Consider the following 21393-nt stretch of genomic DNA (forward strand, 5'->3'; position numbering starts at 1 on the left):
GCAAAGGTTTCTGCTTTGCTTTGGTCTGTCATGGGAAGGAGCTGCGATACTGGGCTTAAACCCAGTAAAGGAAACATAAGCAAGTGCTGTAACATCTCAAGCTGCTCTCATGCAGGCTTGAATATATAACCCTAAAATAATTTCTTAGCTGCCCCCAAATAGGTGTTACTCACAATGCCTTGTCCGTGGATATTGTGTTGGAAAGAGCATAATTTGTTTGAAATATACTCAAGAATCATAATCATCTGAGTATGTTGGAGGTTTGTTTCTCTTTGCTAAGCTTGTTGGTTGCAGTCCTTAAGACTTGAAAGGCAGAGTTTGTCCTCTTCGTGTTATTGGCTCCACAATCCTCTTCTAAGATCAGTGCCAAATGAATCTGTTGATTCACAGATTCTAGAATTGACAACTAATTGAATGGATTACTTCATTCAATTAGTTGTCAATTCTAAAATGTTTCATAATTGAAAGAATTTCCCTTTTGGGAACATCTTTTTGACTGTCTACTGTACAGTCACAAGTGTCAATCAAGCAGGAACAATTTTTTAACTATTCATTTATTTATTTGACACTTCTGTAGACTCTACATATTCTACAGACATACTACTGAAACTGGTTAAGCATTTCTGTCTCGGTTTTTGTAGCAAAGGGTGCACTTGCTCTACACTGAGCACAAAGGCTGTCAGACAAATGAGCAGGTCCTCTCTGCAGGACCTGCCTCTTACACCCGTCCGAGGTCCACGCTGCTCAGCAACCATCCGCTGTATTGTTAAACATTATCTGGTTGTCCCTTGCTTGTCTTATGGTATTAGAGCACAAGGCACAACCCAGGATCTGTGCTGACACATACCTGGTCAGGGGTGACCCTTTCTTTGTCTAGTACCAACATGGGGTCAAGTGGGTGTGCAGCCGAGGAACATGCAGAGGCAGATGGTTCTTCTGGAGCTCACTCTTAGTGGCTTGTAGTTTGATAACTCTGTGGATGCTGGAGCTTGACTAGCTGCCATGGCTGGGCCCAAGGTCAGATTTATATTCACTTATTAAACCACTAATTTACAATGTTGTTTCATGCCCAATTTTGGAAAAGGGACATGCAAGGCATGTCCTGACTAATGCTGTGCATTCAACAAAGGGCACTGGATTTCTAGAAGTCCCTAGCTGAGCATTTCCACCAAACAGCTGAAAATACACAAAATCTACTGCAATAATCTCCTAAAATGTTGATCTATTGTTATTTGTTAAGTTCACTTGACCTATGTTGTCATCCTTTGTTAAGGAAATCTGGGAGAAACACCAATCTGTGTGTGTGTGTATAGACAGGAGACAACTAACTTGAATGCCATCTTCGCTTGGAAGCATCAATGCAATGCTTAATCCAAAATTGACATTTTGCAATAATGAGGGTCTCTGTGCAGAGGTGGTGTGTAAACGTAAAAAGACGTTAGAAAAAAACGCTTTACAGACTCAAATAGTGTTTTAAGAGTCAATGTAGCTGTATCTTAATTCACCAGTTAGGCTGTGTGGGCTAGTTTCTAAGTTGTTGTGTATAGTTTGGAAAATTCAGAAACAAATTCGATTTTTGTTCGTTTATCTGTTGTCAAGTCACATCCTCTTGAGTAATTTTGCACAGTACTATGAAGAAACCACATAAACCCACAGTATTTCATTTTGTGGCCACTTTTGCTTTAAGTTTTCCAGACATTTTGATCGATGCATTGAATCTCATTAGACTTGTCTCTTAACTCTCTCTTCATGTGAAACGCTTAAGAGTAACGCATGTGTCTGACATTAATAGCAGAGTACATCATCACTGCAAAAATAATGCACACATTTCCCCATCACCCTCCTTCTTCCATCTGTGGCACGCTGGGTGCTAAAGAAAGGAGTGAAGGAATCAACCAAAGAGGGTATATGTTATCTCATTTGACTGGTATGCAGACAAGGGCTAGTGGATGCTAGCAGGATCAGACAAGCCAAGGAAAAGGAAAGGTGTCAGAGGAAGCTGGGTGATAAATCAAAATACTATTATCCAGGCACAGAGAGGGAGATTTAAGATAGTTGGTGATCCTTTCATTTTTTTGGTAGAGCTGACATGACTTTCTTTAAAGTGCCTGACAATCCACCGGCCTAACAAACCACACCAGGCGTTTGACAAACAATCTGAAGAGGGAGTGATGCTGGATGGAAACATAAAAACGATACTGACATATTTTATTTCGTCATCATTCCTTACTGATAGTTCAGTTTTGTTTTGTAAAATAGAGATAACACCATTTTAGCTATCTGACTTTGGCCATCGACTTCCAAAACCTTAAAAATCCTCCAAATGAGTGGTTGGACGTCATGATTGAAATGAGAAAATGTTCTGGCCTGTTTAATCCAAGTCAGTAGTATCAGATGGTGTTAGACATTATCTGGGCAAAACATACTTGGATTAACCTTTACACATAATGGTACAGCAGTATGTTGACTTGTTTTAAGTTTGTTGCATTTCATCATCCTTCATCTCTTTAATGATCCAACCGGATCATTAAAGAGAGCTGTCTCAATCTGTGAGGGTCCGCTAAAACTTATCATACAGCGCAACACTTCCCCCTATCTTAAACAACATACCTCATTTTAAATTGTGCCATGTTTTTAGTACCCTCCCAAAATACTTTTAAACTGCTGTTACCAACATAAAACCATTTTCTCATCTGACGCCTTTATGTCTAATGTTTGATTATGTTTAGGTGTGACATGGTCAGGGAAATTTTGTGGTTTGCACTAAAATGGCTTTGGCGTTACAGTTACCAAATGAGGGTGGTTAAAAGGAACAACTCTGTGTTGGTAAGAAAGGGGAAATCTACAGTTGTTTCACATGACTAAAGTCAAATAAACTGTCGACCCATCCACACCACTCTTCCTTAAGTGGCACCCACAGTGAACTTGGTGACTTAATATACTGTCACACATTTTCTTTGCCTATTCCTGCCTTCTATAATTCTGCATCAGCATTGCTGACACCCCTCTCATCCAACCATGTGATTGCTTGATTACTTGCCCCCACACACACTGCATAAGTAGCCTCACAGGCATTATCTGAACTCCATCCTTCAGCTAACAATGCTTGTGCCAGCTGTTCAAATCTAGCAGCAGATGCATCAAAAGCACAGAAGGATAAAACAATAGAAAGAATCACGTGTGTTATATGCTGAAGATTGTTAGAGTTTCGTTAACTGGGGAATGTGCTGTCTGTTTAATTTGTGAATTACTGTATCTGTATATGTTTACATTTGGCTGCCAAATTGTGCTTGCTCATTTCTTCCACTTGTCTTTTACTGAGGTAAACACATCTTTTGAAAACGTGTCTGTCTCCTCTCTTTCTACTCTTGACCTAAGCTGGCAGCTGAGATCTCAACCAGGGTGTTTTTGTTTTCAATCCCACCTATGATCAGAATACACCTTGGAGAGGCTTGGCGTACCTTGGCGAGCTGTGTTTTTGCCTCTTCTAACAGCAGAAGAAGAGATCTCTGTGTTAGCTGTGGAGTAAACCTCTGATAGTTTCCATGCTCTCTCCTGCCTACTTTGATAAATGTAAGTTCTTAGGTTTGCTGTCAGACTCCTCTACCCACGGGACCTCCCTCCATTCTCACTCTTCCACCACAACATTTGCTGTTGTGGCTAAAAAAATGACCAGAAGGCATAAAGTAGAGGGTAGTGGTGGCAGTTGTCCCCAGTGGACCCTGTGTCAACACTTCCTGCTAATGGTCTCTCTAAATTTACCTCCTAATTGCCTCCATTTATTGCCCCCAGCTTGTGAACACACTGGCCATGACCTTGATGCACGAGGAAACAGGAGGGCACTCTTTAAATTATGCTTTGTTCAGTTCTGGTTAAAATCAGCAGCAAGAGAACTGATTTATGGACAACTCTGCTCAGGAATGATGCAACATCAACAACCCCAGTAAGATAGAGGATTAGAGAATAATCTATAAACAAGAATGAAGACATTCTTCTGAGAAAGCATTGTGCATCTGGGTATTTGTTAGTGCAGCTGACAGAGAGGGAGAGTATTTGTTCTAAGTGCCAGGTCAGAGGTCAGCAAGGGAGAGGAGGATTTTTCACTCATTCACACCAACCCTGTCTCATTATTCAGTCCTTGCCACAATCCCTCAAATGTGTGTTGTCACTACTGACCACTGCCACCACCCTGACCAGCTTGCTGCAAGCGACTCCACAGCTACAACAACAAACACAGCTTCAACGTCATTACAGGAGCTTGCAGCATCTGCAGAGCCCCATCCCACACATAAACATTTGCGCATACGATGGTCAGCCATGGCCCAAGACTGCATCTTGGAAAAGAGCCTTTTGTAAACAAAGTAAGGAACGAACCCGTGTCTTTCATGATTTGTAAAATCCTGAGATTAGTGTTGTAGAGAAAAAGAGCCAGGCACACCATCACACTGATTTCCTGAAAGAGGGGGTCTTTAACAGCTCAGTATGAAAATGCATTTATCATTTTTCTTGGCAATGCAATTTTTATTTATTTTTTGTGCTTAAAGAAGTTGCTTGAATCTTGTGCTGCTTGATGGTGCGGTGTGGAACAAGTAGAAAACACAATTCGTTACAACTAGACTAAAAACTCCATGAAGAAGCAACCCAAGATAAAGGTAATATTTTGTCTCAGTTGATCCTTGACTTCATCTGTGTCCTCTCACTTTTTAAATATTTCTTTGCATCTTTTCCCATCTCTCTCTGGTCTTTTGCTCACTTTAAACTTCCAAACCCAGTATCCTCATGACCACCCTGCTCTTTCCTGACCCACTTTGGAGCGACTGCCCAGCCTGACCTCCCTCCCACAGATAATCCTGATTATGCTGAAGTGTGTAAGGAGGCAGGATGAGCTTTCACCTCAGACCTATTGTGCCCTTTAACCTTTCACCTGTGGCCCTCCAGGGCTGTTGAGTGCATCTGTCCGTGATACTGTGTGTGAATAGTAGTATTCATATTAGACGCTATAGGCTTTTGTTGCCACAGGCATTGATATTGTCCTTGTCTTCAAAGAATATATCCAAATAGCCACACATAAAATATATTTTGTAACTTTGTGACAGGAAAATGGAATATAACACTCTATTATTGTTAAGTCTTTTGTGTAAGAGCTGGAAAAGCAAATCAATAGTCTTGCACATCTTGTACATGTAACCCTACCGATTCCTCTTTCAATTAGTGTGCAGTGTAACACAAACTTGATGAAGGTTTGGTTTAAAGACCAATTAAACCAAGTGACCTTCATTTTCAGCTAGACCAGAGATTCTCCCATACCCACTTGTGCTTTAATTAACCTTTCCTGTCTTCCAAAACAGCACAAATAGATTTGTTTTAATCTCTCATTTCCACTCGGGAAGTGAACTCACTAGTTAAATCAATCTTCTCCTCTTGATTTTTGCAGCAAGAGACAGGTGTCCCTGATTTGATGTGAGAATCAGGCAGCTCTGCTTCTGTGTCTGTGTACACACACACACACACACACACACACACACACACACACACACACACACACACACACACACACACACACACACACACACACACACACACACACACACAGTGCAGAAGTGGTAGACAAGTGTGAAGAGCATCTGAGTGACAACGTCTTATCTCTTAGCTTCCGGATGCTATCTGTTGCCAATTATTTCTCCTTGACAGGCACAGGTAAGCAGCAATCAGCTCCAATGACATGTGTTATGAGTCAATAGTCCTGGATCCAGTGGGTGATGAGAAGTTTATTATGAAGCGTTGGACAGAGGCAAACACAAACCTGTGACAGGTTGGGCTGATAAGGCTTCGCTCTGCATCATCTCGTTTGATATCTGCAGTGACCTGTCCATCCTGTGCACTAGCACACTAATTTATCTTTTATGTGAATTAGCAAGAAACTCTGTCCAAAGAAAAAATAACTAAGCAAACAAGAAAAGCAAATCATCAGTTGCTATGTTAATGTTTCTCATTTGCTAAATTTAAAAAAAAAAAATTTCTGTAAAGAAATACAGCAAACTGTTGAGTTCATCAGTCAACTTTAGAGCGACTACTAGGTGTTTTTGAAAGCTGTGATAGCTGTTTCCCCCGTGCCTCTAGTCTTTATCTTAAGCTTAACTAATGGCTACCGCTTTAGGTCCTTAATTACTGTAGTCATAAAAGTGGTATCAATCATCTCATCTAACTCATCACAGTCCCAGTTATGGTTAAGAGTGACCCCCGTATCAGGCATTTATCTCTTATGTCATTAGAAAGTTTCAATATATACTACAGCACATCTTACAAATTAAAAAATAAATACATTTTGGGACATAGTCATACATGCAGTGCTGTAGACATGCTGTAGCAAGGTGGGGCACACCTCTACTTTTTAAGAATGTGAACATGAGTAGATCCGGGAATTCAGACCACAGATGCCTGAACAGGTATTTGGGATTTTCAACAGCCTGCTTCCTCAAACCCCCACCACCACCATCTCTTTCAAACCAAAAGACGCAGACAGTGACTAAGGTGAGGGGAGATTTCCTAGACTGATAGCAGCATAAATATAAGTGGTAGGTGTGTCTGGGAGCTGAGTCTTTCGTAATTTCCTTACATAAACCAAAATGTGCCTCTGAGGGTCACCAAGGAAAACCACACCATCACACAAAGCCTGGCCGAAGGGCTACATACCTTAGCTACAGAGCAGAGAATGACTAGAGATCAGTAGACGGAGTACAAGCTCAGTTTACCAGCAGATGTCATTCACATTCTACAAGAATTTAAAAGAAGAAATTGAGTCTTATCGAGGAAAAAAGGGGGAAAAAAAGAAAAAGCAGCTTCACAAACTTAAGATCATTTGACATGTTCACACTACAAAGAAAAAGACATTTGCACACACACAACTCTGTCTGCCTGTGTGTCAGACAGTGATTACAAAGACTTTACTGGGAAAGTCTTTAAAGACCACAGGAGTGATTACAAAGACCAGCACTTGTGCCCTGTCGTTGCTGATTTTACCATTTGATTGTAAATCCAAGCATTTATCACAATATGGAGACTCTTGTTTCATAACATTCTTAGCTCTACAAACATGGACAATTTTGGCCAAGCTGTGACAAACAGGAATGCTTCTGAGGAGACAAATATCCACTGATAGATGGCATGTGTGCCTTTGAGATGGACTCTTTTTGTACTTTACTCTTTATCTCACCCCCACAGGCGTTATTGTAAAGTAAACCTGTTTTGGCACGTCTCATCTCGCAAAGATGTAATATTTGTCCTGAGTGGTTGCCACTTCATTTTCAGAGATTAAAGTGGCAAAGTGAATTGAGTTAATGTACCGTATAGCTTTAACAGGGTCTTTGGATTTTGGCTGAGATGCCTTGCAATATCTCTATATAGGCTTTAAATGGGCTTTAGAATGAGTCTGATGGTAGTCAGTGGTAGATGTTAGGTAATTCTTGATAATGACAAGCAGTCCTGGTTTGTACATGTATCTATATGTAACTCATGATTTTCCCATCATGCCCTATACATTATGATTGTTTTGTATGCTCCTGCATACAAAACGTGTTGGAACAGCCATGCTTCTTAAATCACAACTATAACATCAGTCAAACAGAAAGATATCTGAAATACAATGACATATAATATATTTTCATGTATTCATTTAATTTAATTTGTAATCTGTTGTTTTTCATTAATTTTGTTAAAAGCCAACCCTAATATCAATAATGTAATTGTGGCATGGTGTTCAGATTGAAAATGACCTTATAGTAATGCATGTGTTTGTTAGCTATCAGGTTTGATAAGAGGATGACAAATGAGATCACCCAGATTGTATTTCTTTAGGATTAGGATAGGTTTTTTTTTTTTTAAGGATAAAATTAGGTCTGCCTCAAAAACTGATTGCTATTGATCCAGCGATCCTGTAAGGAAGATTGGAAGAGAGCGAGAGAAAGAATATAGGCTGTCACCTGAAGTCAGTTGTTATTAACTGATAATGTGTTTTGATCAATGTCAATTTAAAGGTGTTCTGTCTGTCTGGTCTGTTTCATCTGTGTTTCTCTCCAATCACACTGAACTTCACAGTGACCTAACTGCACTCAGAATTGTGACAGCCCTTCAGCACCAGCAGAATGCCATTCAGATAACACTAAGTGTGAATCTGGATGTCAGCTGCTGACACCTGGTGTCCCTGAAGGCCCAGTATCAATTGACCGCTGAACCTGCCAGAGCAGCTAACTGTCTGAGTGTGCGGGTGACAAGCGGACAAAGATGGAAAATGAGACTGGGTGAAGAAAAACTGTAGATCCACTGTTTTAGGATGTTCTTCATTTTGTGTATGTTTGAGTTGTGTGTAGATTCCAAACACGGTGTCCACAGCAAATTCGCCAGAGTTAATTTAATACTGACATGGGGCTATAAGTCAGGTTGCTGTTCCCTCCCTGTGTTCATTGTTGTACAAGTTATTGTGCTATGAAGTAGTGCTCCCACATCGCTGAAATCATTAATCTTAGATTGTTGACACCCACACTTACTGATAACAGCAATTGCAGATTATTACTAAAATATAAATACTACTAATTTATCACAAATAAAACAGAAGGACAGCTTTTGTACTGGATCTTTTTACCATGCAGCCAAGCAAGCTGACCTTGTCATGATAAAAATGTCCATCAAAACTAATATCTCAAGGACAAGGACAAGGAGTGAGTAGCTTTCCACACAAAGTATGGCACAGTAAAGTTAGTTAGAAGTGTCCAGCCTGTTGCATGTAGCTCATTGTTGCTGGTCGTTCTTATTCCCCCCGCAATGTCTTCAGAAAGGATTGTTGTATTTTGAAGATGCATTTTCTGGTCCACAATTGCACTCAGTGATAACTTCTGTGACACAATTTTAGCTTTTGCTGTGCCTGCTTCTGAATGCTTTGTGAAGCAACAGTAAATAGCTTAACTTAAAATGTTCAGTTTGCGTTAGCAGAAACTTAACACACCTCTGATTATATGTTATGAGAGAGAACGCTAAACAGTGAGGCAGATATCAAATAGATAAAATTACAAACTGTAATGGTGGTTTACTTACTGCATCATTTCCTGCAAATGCCTCTAATGTAGTCAATTTGATTCCTAAACCAGAATTGTTCCACTAACAATGAAAATTACCTTAAAGAAGGGTAATTATAGAATTTGAATTGTTTGCTCATCATCAAATTATAAACAAAAATGAAAACTGTACTTGAGTATGCTGTATGAAGTCGAAAATCACCTGGGCACAATTTCTGTTCCTGAGAGTGGAACAAATATTAAAACATGTTCAGAAGCATGAGTAACAGCCACGTCTATTCCTATTTTATAATCTTTCTAATGCACTGCATCCTATGATACTGTACCGTGACGACAGCATTTCAAAGTCCCTCAAGGAGCTCAGGACACCAGCAGCTCAGAAGCTTTCTGGCAAGAGGATTCACGTCAGTATATTTTACCATGTTTTGTGCATATGTGAAGAACATTTTTACTCCACAAGAAGTAATTCCTTCCCATCAAGTCAAACTGTTGTAGATGCTGGGTAGAACCTTTTTCATCATCAGAGACTCTTAGACTTGGCTAAAGGGAACAGTAATGTTGTTTGTCTGGTCCCACTGAAGTGGAACATGAACAGGTACTCAATCAGGGCCTCTCATTTTTCCTGCAAATTCAACAGCACAAGTGCAGGCTCAACTTCCTCAGGCCCGACTTTCCCAAGTGTGGTTTGACAAAGAGCTAGAGAAAGACAGAAACCTCCTATCAGATTCTCTAACAGCTCGGGAGGTAATAGGAGGACCGGGAGAAAAAGCTGCTTTGCGTAAACCAGATCTCCACTTATCTCCCCTCACACCCTGAGTGTAACTTAAACTCACACACACAGTGATCTGCCTTGAGCAGTACATGAGCCATTTGAAAGTGGTTTTATTTCAAAATGGCTTTAACAATGATATGGCAGAAAGGATGTGAGACTAACCCTGGAGCTGTTGGTGTTGTCTTCTGTGCTGTTGTTGAAACAAAGAATTCACACTGAAGGTCATCATCTCCTTCGAATCTCAACAGACATGGAAAAACACAATGAGTGAGAGCTAGGGTCAGTTTGACTGTTCCTAAACATTATGTGGCCTTCTGCAATTGAAGCCATGTAATGCACTTGCGGCTCCTGATACCAGTAGCAGACCAACACAGATGGATCCATTAGGAGAAGAGCACAGGCACAAAATGAATGGTCACTTAGAGTTTATTGTTGCCATACAGCAACGACAAATCAAATTCTTATTTGTTCTATTGCTTTTGTCCGCCTTGTCATAACCAGATTTAACCAATAAATGTCAAAATGAAATTAAAATGCTAACAGGGGAAAACAGAACAAACGGCTTCTGTAAATGAATTTGTCTGTGTGTGCATATATGTATGTGTGTTCGTGTGTGTGATTCAGATATAGTAAAATGGAGAAATGCATTTGGTTTGCCAAAGATCTTTGGCAAACCAAAAGCATCTCTGTGCCAAAAATGAACAGCCTACACACATTTCATGTGACCATGTCTTTGGTTTATGTTTCTCAATATTATTGTATGTTTCTTCATGACAGACTTGTAGACAGAGAACAAAACGTTTATTTTATACTCCTTTTTATGTATTTACAGAGTTAAAGTCTACTGGCACTGCTCACCACTTCTCCTTTTTGCTGAACTCAACTGACTATCGGATCCTTCGCATGGACGAGGACCATGACCGTATGTATGTGGGAAGCAAAGATTATATCCTTTCTCTAGATCTGCACGACATCAACAAGGAGCCACTCATAGTAAGAAATGTCCCACACACAAATATGAAACTGCATGAGCTCAAGGCGAGTTTACAGTTAACCAGCTTGTTATTTTTCCCTTTTCAGATCCACTGGCCTGTTGCCCTCCAGAGGAAAACTGAATGTGTCTTATCAGGGAAAGACACCAATGTAAGTATCTACATATTTATATTATTATTGAATATATTTTATTATCTGTGATTAGATTTGGGTTTTGGGCAGATAAATATTTCACGATGAGCTCTAGGTGACTTAATGTTACAGTAAACATTACATCAATCATACTACAAGAAATCATGTTGTTGAAGCCCCCATTTTAAGTCTCTGAAGCTTACAAGCTGTTCAGCAACTCTCAAGACAAAGTAAGAGCAACACACGCCTAATTCGTCCGCTGATTAAAGCTCTGATATTAACTTGTATCCTCTTTGACCTACTGCACATCTAGTGATGCCCTCTTGGAGAATCAAAAGCATGTTTTCAGTGAGCCTTTGGGGTGACACTTAAAATCTGTATGCCTCACTGGGGCCAATAGAGGACATTTTATCGCTTCTTCCAATGTGCGAGTTGCAAAGCTCTTATTTACTGTCTCTGTATCCGTGATTGCTGATTGCATACAGCTGTCACCAATTAAGCTCTAGCAGGAACTTGAAACGTGCAACTTTCAGTCATCTTCATAGAGAGCTGAAACATATTCCATGTACATCTACACTTTTTTATATAATCCATTTTTCTTTTTGCACAAGAATTGGTTTATCCAAACAATCAGACAAAGAGAATAAGTTACTGGAAGCTACAGTCTGAAGAGCTAATATAATTCAAACATTTAGACACAGCCACTGCCACTGCAGCCCCTTTAAGGATGTGGTAAAAATGTATAATTGGTCTTAAAATCAGATGCCTCTCTTTTGATTTGGTTCACAATCTGGCCATCCTACCCTACTCGCACCCCTCCCCCACTTGATACACACGCTCAGACACTCACACATACACACTCATTGTATCTATGTTGGGGGCAAGCAGGAGCAGTGAGCACCAACGGAGTGAGGAGGCCCTGGCTAATAATCCTGTTCCCCCCTCGCTGGTAGAGCGTGTACGCTGCTGTTTATCCAACTGGAATGTTTATTTATGCATGTTTAGTGACCCGCGCCTTTGACCACCTATGGCTACTTTGTATTGGCCTCTGTATATTTGTGTGCGTGTGGTTGTGTGTAAGAGGTACATTTGAAATTTCATCACTAAAATAAGAAAATAAAATTGGCTACTGCAGGGCATCTTGGCAATCCTGTTTGCTCTTTAGGCAATAAGGGATGATGATAATTCAGATACAATTCAGGGGGGATGTTGGTTCACGTAGGAGGTCAAAGGCAATCATCCTGACTGGGCTCTCTGTCGGGGAGCACAACTGTGCGCTGAATAAAACACACAGGCTCACATGCGTAAATACACACACACAAAAACACATCCTATGAAACCTCTGACTTGTGCATCTGTCGCATTGCTAAGATCTTCCAAAATGGCTCATCCCCCCCGCCCTGCATACAGTCTTTTCTTTTTTCTTTTTTTTTATATGCTGGTTACATCCTTTCTCTTTCACCAGCTGTCACTAGCAGCAAACATGACGGACAAAACTGAAAAGATACAATCGGCCTGTAGTTTTCTGTAGTTGGAGTTTTGATTTGGGTGGATTGAGACCAGGAAGGTAGACAGCTGGTCAGACAAATAGAGATTAGAAAGCTGCAGACTAGAAAGCACAGAGCGTGTGTTGTTTTCATCTAAATTCTTTCTACTGCAAGTGTAATTAAATTCAACTTAAACCTAATTGGAGTCCAAAGAAACCAAATCGACTTTATGATTTTACTTCAGTGTTTTACATCTTCTTCTAAAAAGGCCTAAATTGGATTTTAAAATCTCTTTTCCTTAAGCCAAAATCTTCACTCACCAGTTGTGTTTGGTCTAGCTTAAATGTTTTTCAGTTGTGAAGTCTGACAGAACATTGAATTGAGTTTGCCCTCAATTCCGCAGCAAATACGCTGCTTTTCTTGGTTTCAGCCACACCGTTTTATGGTGTTTGGAAACATTTTCCCTCTGACAGTGTGGTCTGATCTGAAGCCGAAGCCAGGCCAATGCACAGAGCCAGGAAACAGAGCTGCCAAACACAAGCTAGCCAACAGCGGAAATGATAGATGTGATGGTTTAAGCCATGCAGAGGGGTTATTAACCATCAGTGGGGCATTATGTATTACGTAACAATTATTTGGATTGCATTTTCGTGATCAGGATTTATTTTTTGACCAAAGTCTGTAATCCTATTGGTTTTGTTTTGCCCTCCCTCAGGGGGAATGTGGAAACTTCATCCGTCTGATTGAGCCATGGAACCGGACGCACCTGTATGTGTGTGGAACGGGGGCATATAACCCCATCTGCACCTATGTGGACCGAGGACGCAGATCGCAGGTAACCAAAGACACAGTCAGACAGCCGTGGAGACATTTTGACCTTTTAATCTGCACTTCTAAAGAATTATATGTGTAAATCAATCTTAGCTCAGGGATTCTCTCTGTGGTCTTGCTTCCCACTTTTATGGACTCTGCTTCTCTTCTATCATTTTCTGCCTTTTACTTTTCAGCGATTTGTTCCGTTTCACGGTCATTTTGTAAAAAAAACGCTTATGGCCAGTCCCCTCAGATTTCAATTATTATTACTAAATTGCTGTTGGTGAAGTACCTAACTGCCACCGCTTAGAGATTATTGCAAAACCAATCTTCTCTTACCACTGGGAATAGCACTTTGACATATCTATAGCGAATATCCCTGTGCTCCCTCCCCATAGTCTTCCCTCCCCATCTCACCTGTTTATACACAGCAGAGCCTCTGGCCTGTCTCTCTGTCTGCCTGAGAGCCTCTGAAAGCCCATCATTACTGATGGAGCCTCTCATCCATCACCAGCCTTGTAGCTCACCCCTCCTTCAATCCCTTCCTCCATCCCTCCCTCGCTCCAGCACGATGGCCACGCAGACCTGCAGCAGCTGCGGGCCCAGCTGTAGTCCACACACTTACATTCAGCACCCTGCCTGTTTAGTCTCACTGGTCAAATGAAGGGTTCAGATTTCAATGTAAAGGTCAGTCTACTTTTTGTCATTCAGCTTTTCCCTCAAGGCCCAAAAGCTACGTTACTTCACACTGTAAAGATTTTCCTCAGTAACAGTACATGTAAACAGAAACCAACTGTTTAGATATTCTTCCGCTTTGCACACAGAGGGCTTCATACATTTTCTGTCCGTAATGAACTTGCAAAGTTTTCGTATAACTGGAAACTATGTCTTTTTGATGCCCATTTAGAACAGGTTCTGTGTCATGTTATGAAATTATTTCTACAGTGTTACTTTTTGAAAATTTGTTCTCTTACCCTATTAGACAATATGGAAATTAATTCTTTCTTTCAGCTAGTTGTCTCTTTTTGTTGCATTTCCTTTTATATTTTTAGTTCCAACACTGCATGGTTTGCTGCTGTGTTTGCATGACACTAAATCTAATCCAACACGGTTACTAAATGATAGGTGTAAACCCAACTCTTCCTCTTCACTCATTGTTGAGATTTTTTTTTCAAGTCTTTTTTAGAATTCTCCCTCTTTGTTGGGTCTTCTTTTTGCGCTTTCCCATTGTTGCCTTCCGTTTATGTCGCAGTCAGTATAAGGTTAACTTCACTTTGATCTGGGCTGTTGAATGTTGGTAATGAGGTGGCCTACTGGGCCATGTCTCTGTTTTAGGGGTCCCACTTTCTACAAACATCCCAATCTGGAGGGAGAACAAGTCGGGCAGCAGACTACAGCACTACATCAGAGCCTTTGGAGGCAAAGGTGGGCTTAAGGGAGTTTTCTAAAGGCCCTTAGGTTTAGCGCCCACCAGAGTACTCATAGATGGAGTAAAATCAAATCATTGCTTTGTTATTTTTTTTATTCTTTTGATGGCCTCCAAGCAACTGAGAATTTACTGTCTGGTAAACATGTATTTCTCCAGTAGCACTCAACAGAAGAGACTTGGGAAAAGAGCAAATGTAATTATGTCATGTATGTTGGTCTTAGAGCAATTACATGTAGAAACGGTATGAAAGAACCAACAAACCCCGGACATGGTCAGCAATATGTACAACCTCAATTTCCAAAAAGTTGGGAAGATGTGCAAACGTAAATAAAAACATTAATGCAATGATTTGCAAATCTCATCAACCCATATTTTAGTCACAATAGAAAATAAACAACATATCAGATGTTGAAACTGAGACATTTTACCATTTCATGGAAAATATTTGCTCATTTTGAATTTGATGGCAGCAGCAGTTGGACAAGGGGGATGTTTACAATTGTGTAGCATCCCCTCTTCTTTTAACAACTGTCTATGAACATCTGGGAATCAAGGAGACCAGCTGCTGGAGTTTAGGAGAGGAATGTTGTCCCATTCTTGTCTGATATAGGATTCTAGCTGCTCAACAGTCTTTTTTTTTCATTTTATGTTACGCCAAATGTTTTCTATTGGTGAAATATATTTATATTTATTTTTCATGAAATTAAAAAAAAAATTACCTAGTTTTAACATCTGATATCCTGTTGGTGTTCTATTGTGAATAAAATATGGGTTGATGAGATTTACAAATCATTGCATATTGTTTTAATTTACATTTTACACATTCTCCTACTTTTGTAGGAATTGGGGTTGTACTTTATTAACATCAGGTAATTCTTCCCTTTAAATTCAGCAGTATAGTGTCATGAGAGTAGACAAAAACTTGCAGCAAACATACTTGCTACTAGACAATTTATATTCTTTTTGTATTTTTTTTAAAGAGAAGCCAAAGAATATGTCACATACACAGCTTTGACATTATTCTATTTTCCGTTACATATATTTCACACCTGTCAGGCTTCATCAGCCAGCTTTGAAGTACCCCACAAAACTCTGAATGTCAGCACATACCCAGTGTTGACACAGATGTTCAAGATGTCCTCTTGCACTGTGGAATAATGAATTCTTGTTTGAGCCACTAACGTCAAAAGCATGGTGGATGAGTTTGGATTGCTCTCAACGTTTTCCTCCACCTCTCCATCTCACTGATAACTGGCTTTGTATACTTTTTGTCCCCCTCAGCAGATCAAGCAGTGCTGTAAGAGTCTGTTGTTTAGCCCTTTTAGGTTCACAGCTCACACCACGTCCCAACTGATTGTGTTCTTAGTTTGATGCAATGGTTAAAGTTTAAAACTGCTTTTAACAACTAAATATTGTTGCAGTGTCCTCTACATGCTGCATTAATAAATATCCAAACACGAACACAACCAGTCTTTAGATAAAATAAATCTGTTACTAAAATAAAAGATGTAAGTTATTAATGCTGTTTATCCTGATTCTTCTACCGTCTGCTATAGGAATACATTTTCCGACTTGAACCTGGAAAAGTGGATTCTGGGAAAGGAAAATGTCCTTATGACCCCAAACTTAACAGTGTCTCAGCTTTGATCAGTAAGTACCGCATCTGCTTCTTTTCTTCCAGAAAAGCAGCTTTAAATAGCTGTCTCTGGGAAAAAAACGAGTTCTGCAATATGCCTTTGGTTTCTGCTCATGCATTGTACGTTGCCTATTTATGTAAAATTTTGGAAACCTCTGTCAAGCCCCTTTGGTATTGACTGTATGCAATTGTAAATTTAAATGTATAGTGTATGAAAATGAAATGAAAAGGTGAAGAAAATGCCTTTATATTCTTGAGCCCAAGGCAATGTATTCAGATTACTTGCTTTCTCCAGTAAACAGTCCATTTAGACAGATGTGTCCTGTTTGTGGGTGGTCTACAGGTGGCCAGACGTGGCTGTTCCTCCTGCCCCGCATGTGTGTTTGCGTGTCTGTGAGTGACAGACAGGGTTACACTCTTCCTACACCATTGCAGCTCAATTCCTGCTATCCTGAGAACAACTGTAACCCCAGGAAAATCAGCTACAGGTTGTCTGACATAACTGGAAAGGGCACAGACATCCCACAGAGTCACAAGAGAGAAAACTGGAATTTCTCTGGTTTAGTCATTGGTTTAGTTTTTCCACTTGTTTCAGATCACCAGCCATCTCTCGCTTGCCTCCTCAAAACATATCTCTACAGGAACTAAAAGTTTCACCTTTCCTCTGTGTGGAAACTGAGAATCAGAAGGTGTTTGTCTATGCAGATGTCAAAGATGATATCTCGGGGTCTAATTGTTTCAAATTTGAAGGTCTGATTCTCTATAAACAAAAAGCTGCAAGGTTACAATGTCTAGCTTTCATTGACCCCTTACCTATATAACATAAACAATATAATTACAATATAATTAGGAGGTCACCATTTTAACTTAAATGTGACATTTCTGAGACCACTGAAATCAGTTTGACGAGATTTTTGAGTACAATGTATTTTGACATGTCCTTTCATCCTCCTATTGGTAGAAATCTTGTTCAATGTTCCCCCCTCAAAATCATCCATGATGACTTTACGTTCACCACACCATTCCTTCTGTCTCTGTGACTGACAGACGGGGAGCTGTATGCAGGAGTCTACATTGACTTCATGGGAACAGACTCTGCCATCTTCCGTACGCTGGGGAAGCAGACAGCCATGAGGACTGATCAGTACAACTCCAGATGGTTAAACGGTAATGTCTCAACTCACAGCTTATTCTGCAGTCAGCATTATTTCTCACACACATGCTTCAGCTTCATAAGAATGTAACTTTAATGTCTCACACAACATTCTCATGCAGTCTTAATATCATTCAACAAATCTGAGATTCCCATAATCTTCTTGGACTGAGATCTTTGATCTTTCTGGCCTGCTCCACATGACTTAATGATCATTTGACTCATAAAATGCACTGTACTAACTGTTTCCCGCAAAGGCTGACAGTAAGGTCAGTGTTGCAGCAATGGGGAAATTACTGAATGTCAATAATGACTTAGAGTAACCCTCCTTTGTCTAATAAACCATAAATAGATCGTTACAACACTTAAAAGGCTCATCGGGTGCTTCCAGTTGATGATGCCAAATCAATCATGTCCTACAACAGTGGACCCCCCAGGCTCCCAGACTTTCCTCTGACCCTGTTGCCCTGACAACAGTCCCCTGGTAGTGGAACATCGAATCAGGACACCTGAGTCCTGCTAATCAGCCATGTGGAATCTCTCGGATACTTCCCCCTCCCCCTTTTACATGGTGCTCTCCCCTCTTCTGATTTTGGCCTGCCCCCATTTGGGATTCTAGCTGGTTCCAGCAGGGGGGAGAACCCTGTGTTGCATGTCCGTCTTCAGTGGTGACCCAGTAAGTCAGCCAGTAGCAGGACACTGTGATGCCATAATGAGAATTGTCACTGGGATAAAATAAGGGGACGAGTTTACAGTAGAGTGTTGGAACTGGATTTTATCACTTATGTTTCAGTAATCACTCCTAAAAGAAATCATATTCAATTTCTCTGTCACAGTGTAAATTATGTCGGTGGCTGAATCACAGTTGCACCCATTAGATTGAGAACCCACAGACTTGAGTTTTACAGTATATTTCATGATATGGTCTTTGTCCTCACATGAAGTTTGTGAGGGTGTGAGACCCCAAGCATTTATGCTACCGGCCTTAAAACCTCTCATTTCCATGGATTCCTAGTATTTTGCATAGTTTACTGCTTAGGTTTAATGGTTTTGGGGACCAATAGGTTTTAATGTACAGACATAATTTTAGGGCAGACTTCAAAAAATATGAGCCTGTTCTTTAATTACGAATAAAAATCGATAGAAGCTCATATGGACACTGAAAAATCTTGAGGAATGGGGATTCATATCTGGACTTTATTTATTTATTTATTCCTTTTGTAAATGTAGTCAGTTGTTTTAAATTATGTTTTTTGATTCACTCCAAGCAGACTCTTGAGAATGTCTGCTAGATGCTGCTTGTTCGCTTGATGAATTGTGGATTTGAACAGCCCTTGGCACTCAGACATCCCACATCAAGTGTGAATGCCGTCTGTGTGTAAAGCACCATGAGCTGCAACGTCAGTAATGCTCTTTCCATCTTCCCTCTATTTCCACAGATCCCACATTTGTCCACGCGCACCTCATCCCCGACAGTGCTGAGAAGAATGATGACAAACTTTACTTTTTCTTTCGTGAGAAAGCCACTGAGATGGGCCAGAGTCCCATGACCCAGTCCAGGATAGGACGGATTTGTTTGGTGAGTTACCACACCATTTAGCAACCATCATGTGAAACGTTTACATGTCTCTGTGGTGGTTAGATGTATTCTATCCCTTGTTCCTTAGTCTCGTTAGAGATCCAGAGAGGTCCCCCATGATCATTGGTAATTACTGAGCATGAAACAGTAACACACCCTAGTTGCTCAGTCAGAAAACTAAATCTTTGCTGTTTGTCTTAACAGCTAAGTTTGGGATGCATTCTGTTATATTTGTTCCTGTGGATGAAATGTTTGACCAGCAGAGTTTACTTCAGTCAACGTTTGTATACAGTACATGCATTGACATCCATACAAATCTGGAGCTGTGTATACTCAGTGATGTAGTGCTGGGGCCTGGAGCATTGTTTTTCACTGAAGGCAGACAAACAATGACACAGTGTCCAAAATTTTCAAATCATTTCTACATGGAAAAATGTCTCCTGTGTTTGCAAGATGCATCCCTGAAAGTATATAATTTACAAGAAATATACCAAACAAAGTATCTTCAGTCATGACAGTAGTTTGAGGCTGTATTTGGGCAGCAGCTGTGCTTTGAGCTAAATGCTCACTAACATGCCTTTAGTGACAATGATAACAAGTTCACTTGAGTGTGTTAATATGTTAAATGTGCAAGTTTACCATCTGAAAGTTGGGTGTAAATACAAAGTACAGCTAAGTTTTTTGGCCTAATCACGCTGCTAGATAAAACATCAGCTCATCTAAGTGTACTCTGGGAAATGTGATTAACTGCACCAAATCTGACCAAAAACAATCTAGAAGTTGTTTAGATGGTTCAATGAAAAAAATAATATTAGGCTTCTGGTGACAGAGAAAAAGTGGGAGGATGGCAAAAGTCATTGAAATGAATCATCTGAGAACCTTCAATACAGAGTTTGGTGCCTGGTCATTTTACATGAACCAATTGAGATTCCTTCATCCATATATCTAGTGCAGCTTTCTATCTGTATTTTGAAAACCATTAAAAGATGACCAAAAAATACAAAAAACAACATTGTTCCCTTTATGTTATAAGAGATGAAGTTAGACCCAGTGCATTCATTCCACTACTGCAAATAATCTTTGGACCCTTGTGAAATGTACTGAGTTATATTGAGCCAGTGAATTACTTTCCCAAGGCTTCAGTCTTTGCCTCAGTAGTAGACGTTGGCTGACCTCTCGTGCAGATGGGCCAAACTGAAACAGAGCTGGTCTTTAATCGTACAGGCCCAATAACAACAGACCAGTGCAGTTGGTGTGGAGGTTTTTTTTTTTTCAGTCACTGTTAGTCAGATGTTGGATGGACTCTTCCCTTTGAGGTGCTGGATGACTACTGTGTGTCTCTGCCTTACAGAATGATGACGGTGGACACTGTTGTCTGGTAAACAAGTGGAGCACTTTTCTGAAGGCTCGACTCATTTGCTCGGTGCCTGGAGCTGACGGCATTGAAACACACTTTGATGAACTAAGTGAGTTTAAATTATTCTTACTTTCTTTACACACACACACACACACACACACACACACACACACACACACACACACACACACACACACACACACACACATACATACACACACACAGTCTCTGGCTCAGTCAGAGCATCCCTATTTGTTTTCTTCTCTGGAGAGTATCCAGCCCATTCCCTTGCTATGTGTCTCTGTTCTCTAGTCAGCATTTATGATGTGAAATATAAAACTGTGAGGAAAAAAAATGCACTTCTTTTTCTCACTATAGACAAACTGCAACCATCTATCCAAAATACTTAGTGTGGAGTTTTCACAGATCGATTTCCACTACTCAGGGAACACATTATGCGTTCGCTTAGAGTCAGTATTAGGCACTCGAATACATCTTTGACCTGACTGAAGAACTGGCAGATGGAAAGTGGGAATTCTTACATGACCGTGTAACCGCGACAATGCAAAACCTCCAGATGGACTTCTTGTTGACAGATTCTGTATCAACAACCTTCTTATTTGTCGATTTTGCTTCACATTAGCTTTGCATTCTTTCACCATGATGTTAATCCACATTTACTCTGATTTTGGGCTCCAATGTGTGGGCCAACAGCTTACTGTAGGGTAAGGACACACGCTCAGCAAACTGCTTGCAGCAAGCAAAGCAACACTGGGAAAAATCCCAGAGAAGCTGCAGCTTTAGATTAAGGTGTCACCGAGGCATACATGTTAATCTTGACATGTGTAATCCTTTGAACATTAACTTTACCTTTTTAGGATGTAAGATACTGTAAAGAGTTGCTGTCTTTTATATAAGACTGTGATCAACATGGTTTACAGTAAATTTCGGCTTTTATTAAAAAAAAAAAGAGA

General features: G+C 40.2%; 1 protein-coding gene across 4 annotated transcripts in view; it reads left to right on the forward strand.

Annotated features, from left to right (window-relative positions):
• Window positions 1–21393, forward strand: part of sema3fa (sema domain, immunoglobulin domain (Ig), short basic domain, secreted, (semaphorin) 3Fa) — a 42524-nt gene that overhangs the window by 13771 nt on the left and 7360 nt on the right. For 3 of the 4 annotated variants that reach the window (XM_067504203.1, XM_067504202.1, XM_067504205.1), the window contains 8 exons: window positions 10673–10833; window positions 10921–10983; window positions 13168–13287; window positions 14601–14690; window positions 16251–16344; window positions 17378–17497; window positions 18923–19062; window positions 20414–20528. In XM_067504203.1, coding sequence (XP_067360304.1) covers window positions 10673–10833; window positions 10921–10983; window positions 13168–13287; window positions 14601–14690; window positions 16251–16344; window positions 17378–17497; window positions 18923–19062; window positions 20414–20528 — 903 coding nt within the window. The remainder of the gene's footprint in view (window positions 1–10672; window positions 10834–10920; window positions 10984–13167; window positions 13288–14600; window positions 14691–16250; window positions 16345–17377; window positions 17498–18922; window positions 19063–20413; window positions 20529–21393) is intronic. The other variant, XM_067504204.1, reaches the window with a different exon arrangement.

This window comes from Channa argus, chromosome 5, assembly GCF_033026475.1.
Source record: "Channa argus isolate prfri chromosome 5, Channa argus male v1.0, whole genome shotgun sequence".
In the NCBI taxonomy this organism is placed as follows: domain Eukaryota; kingdom Metazoa; phylum Chordata; class Actinopteri; order Anabantiformes; family Channidae; genus Channa; species Channa argus.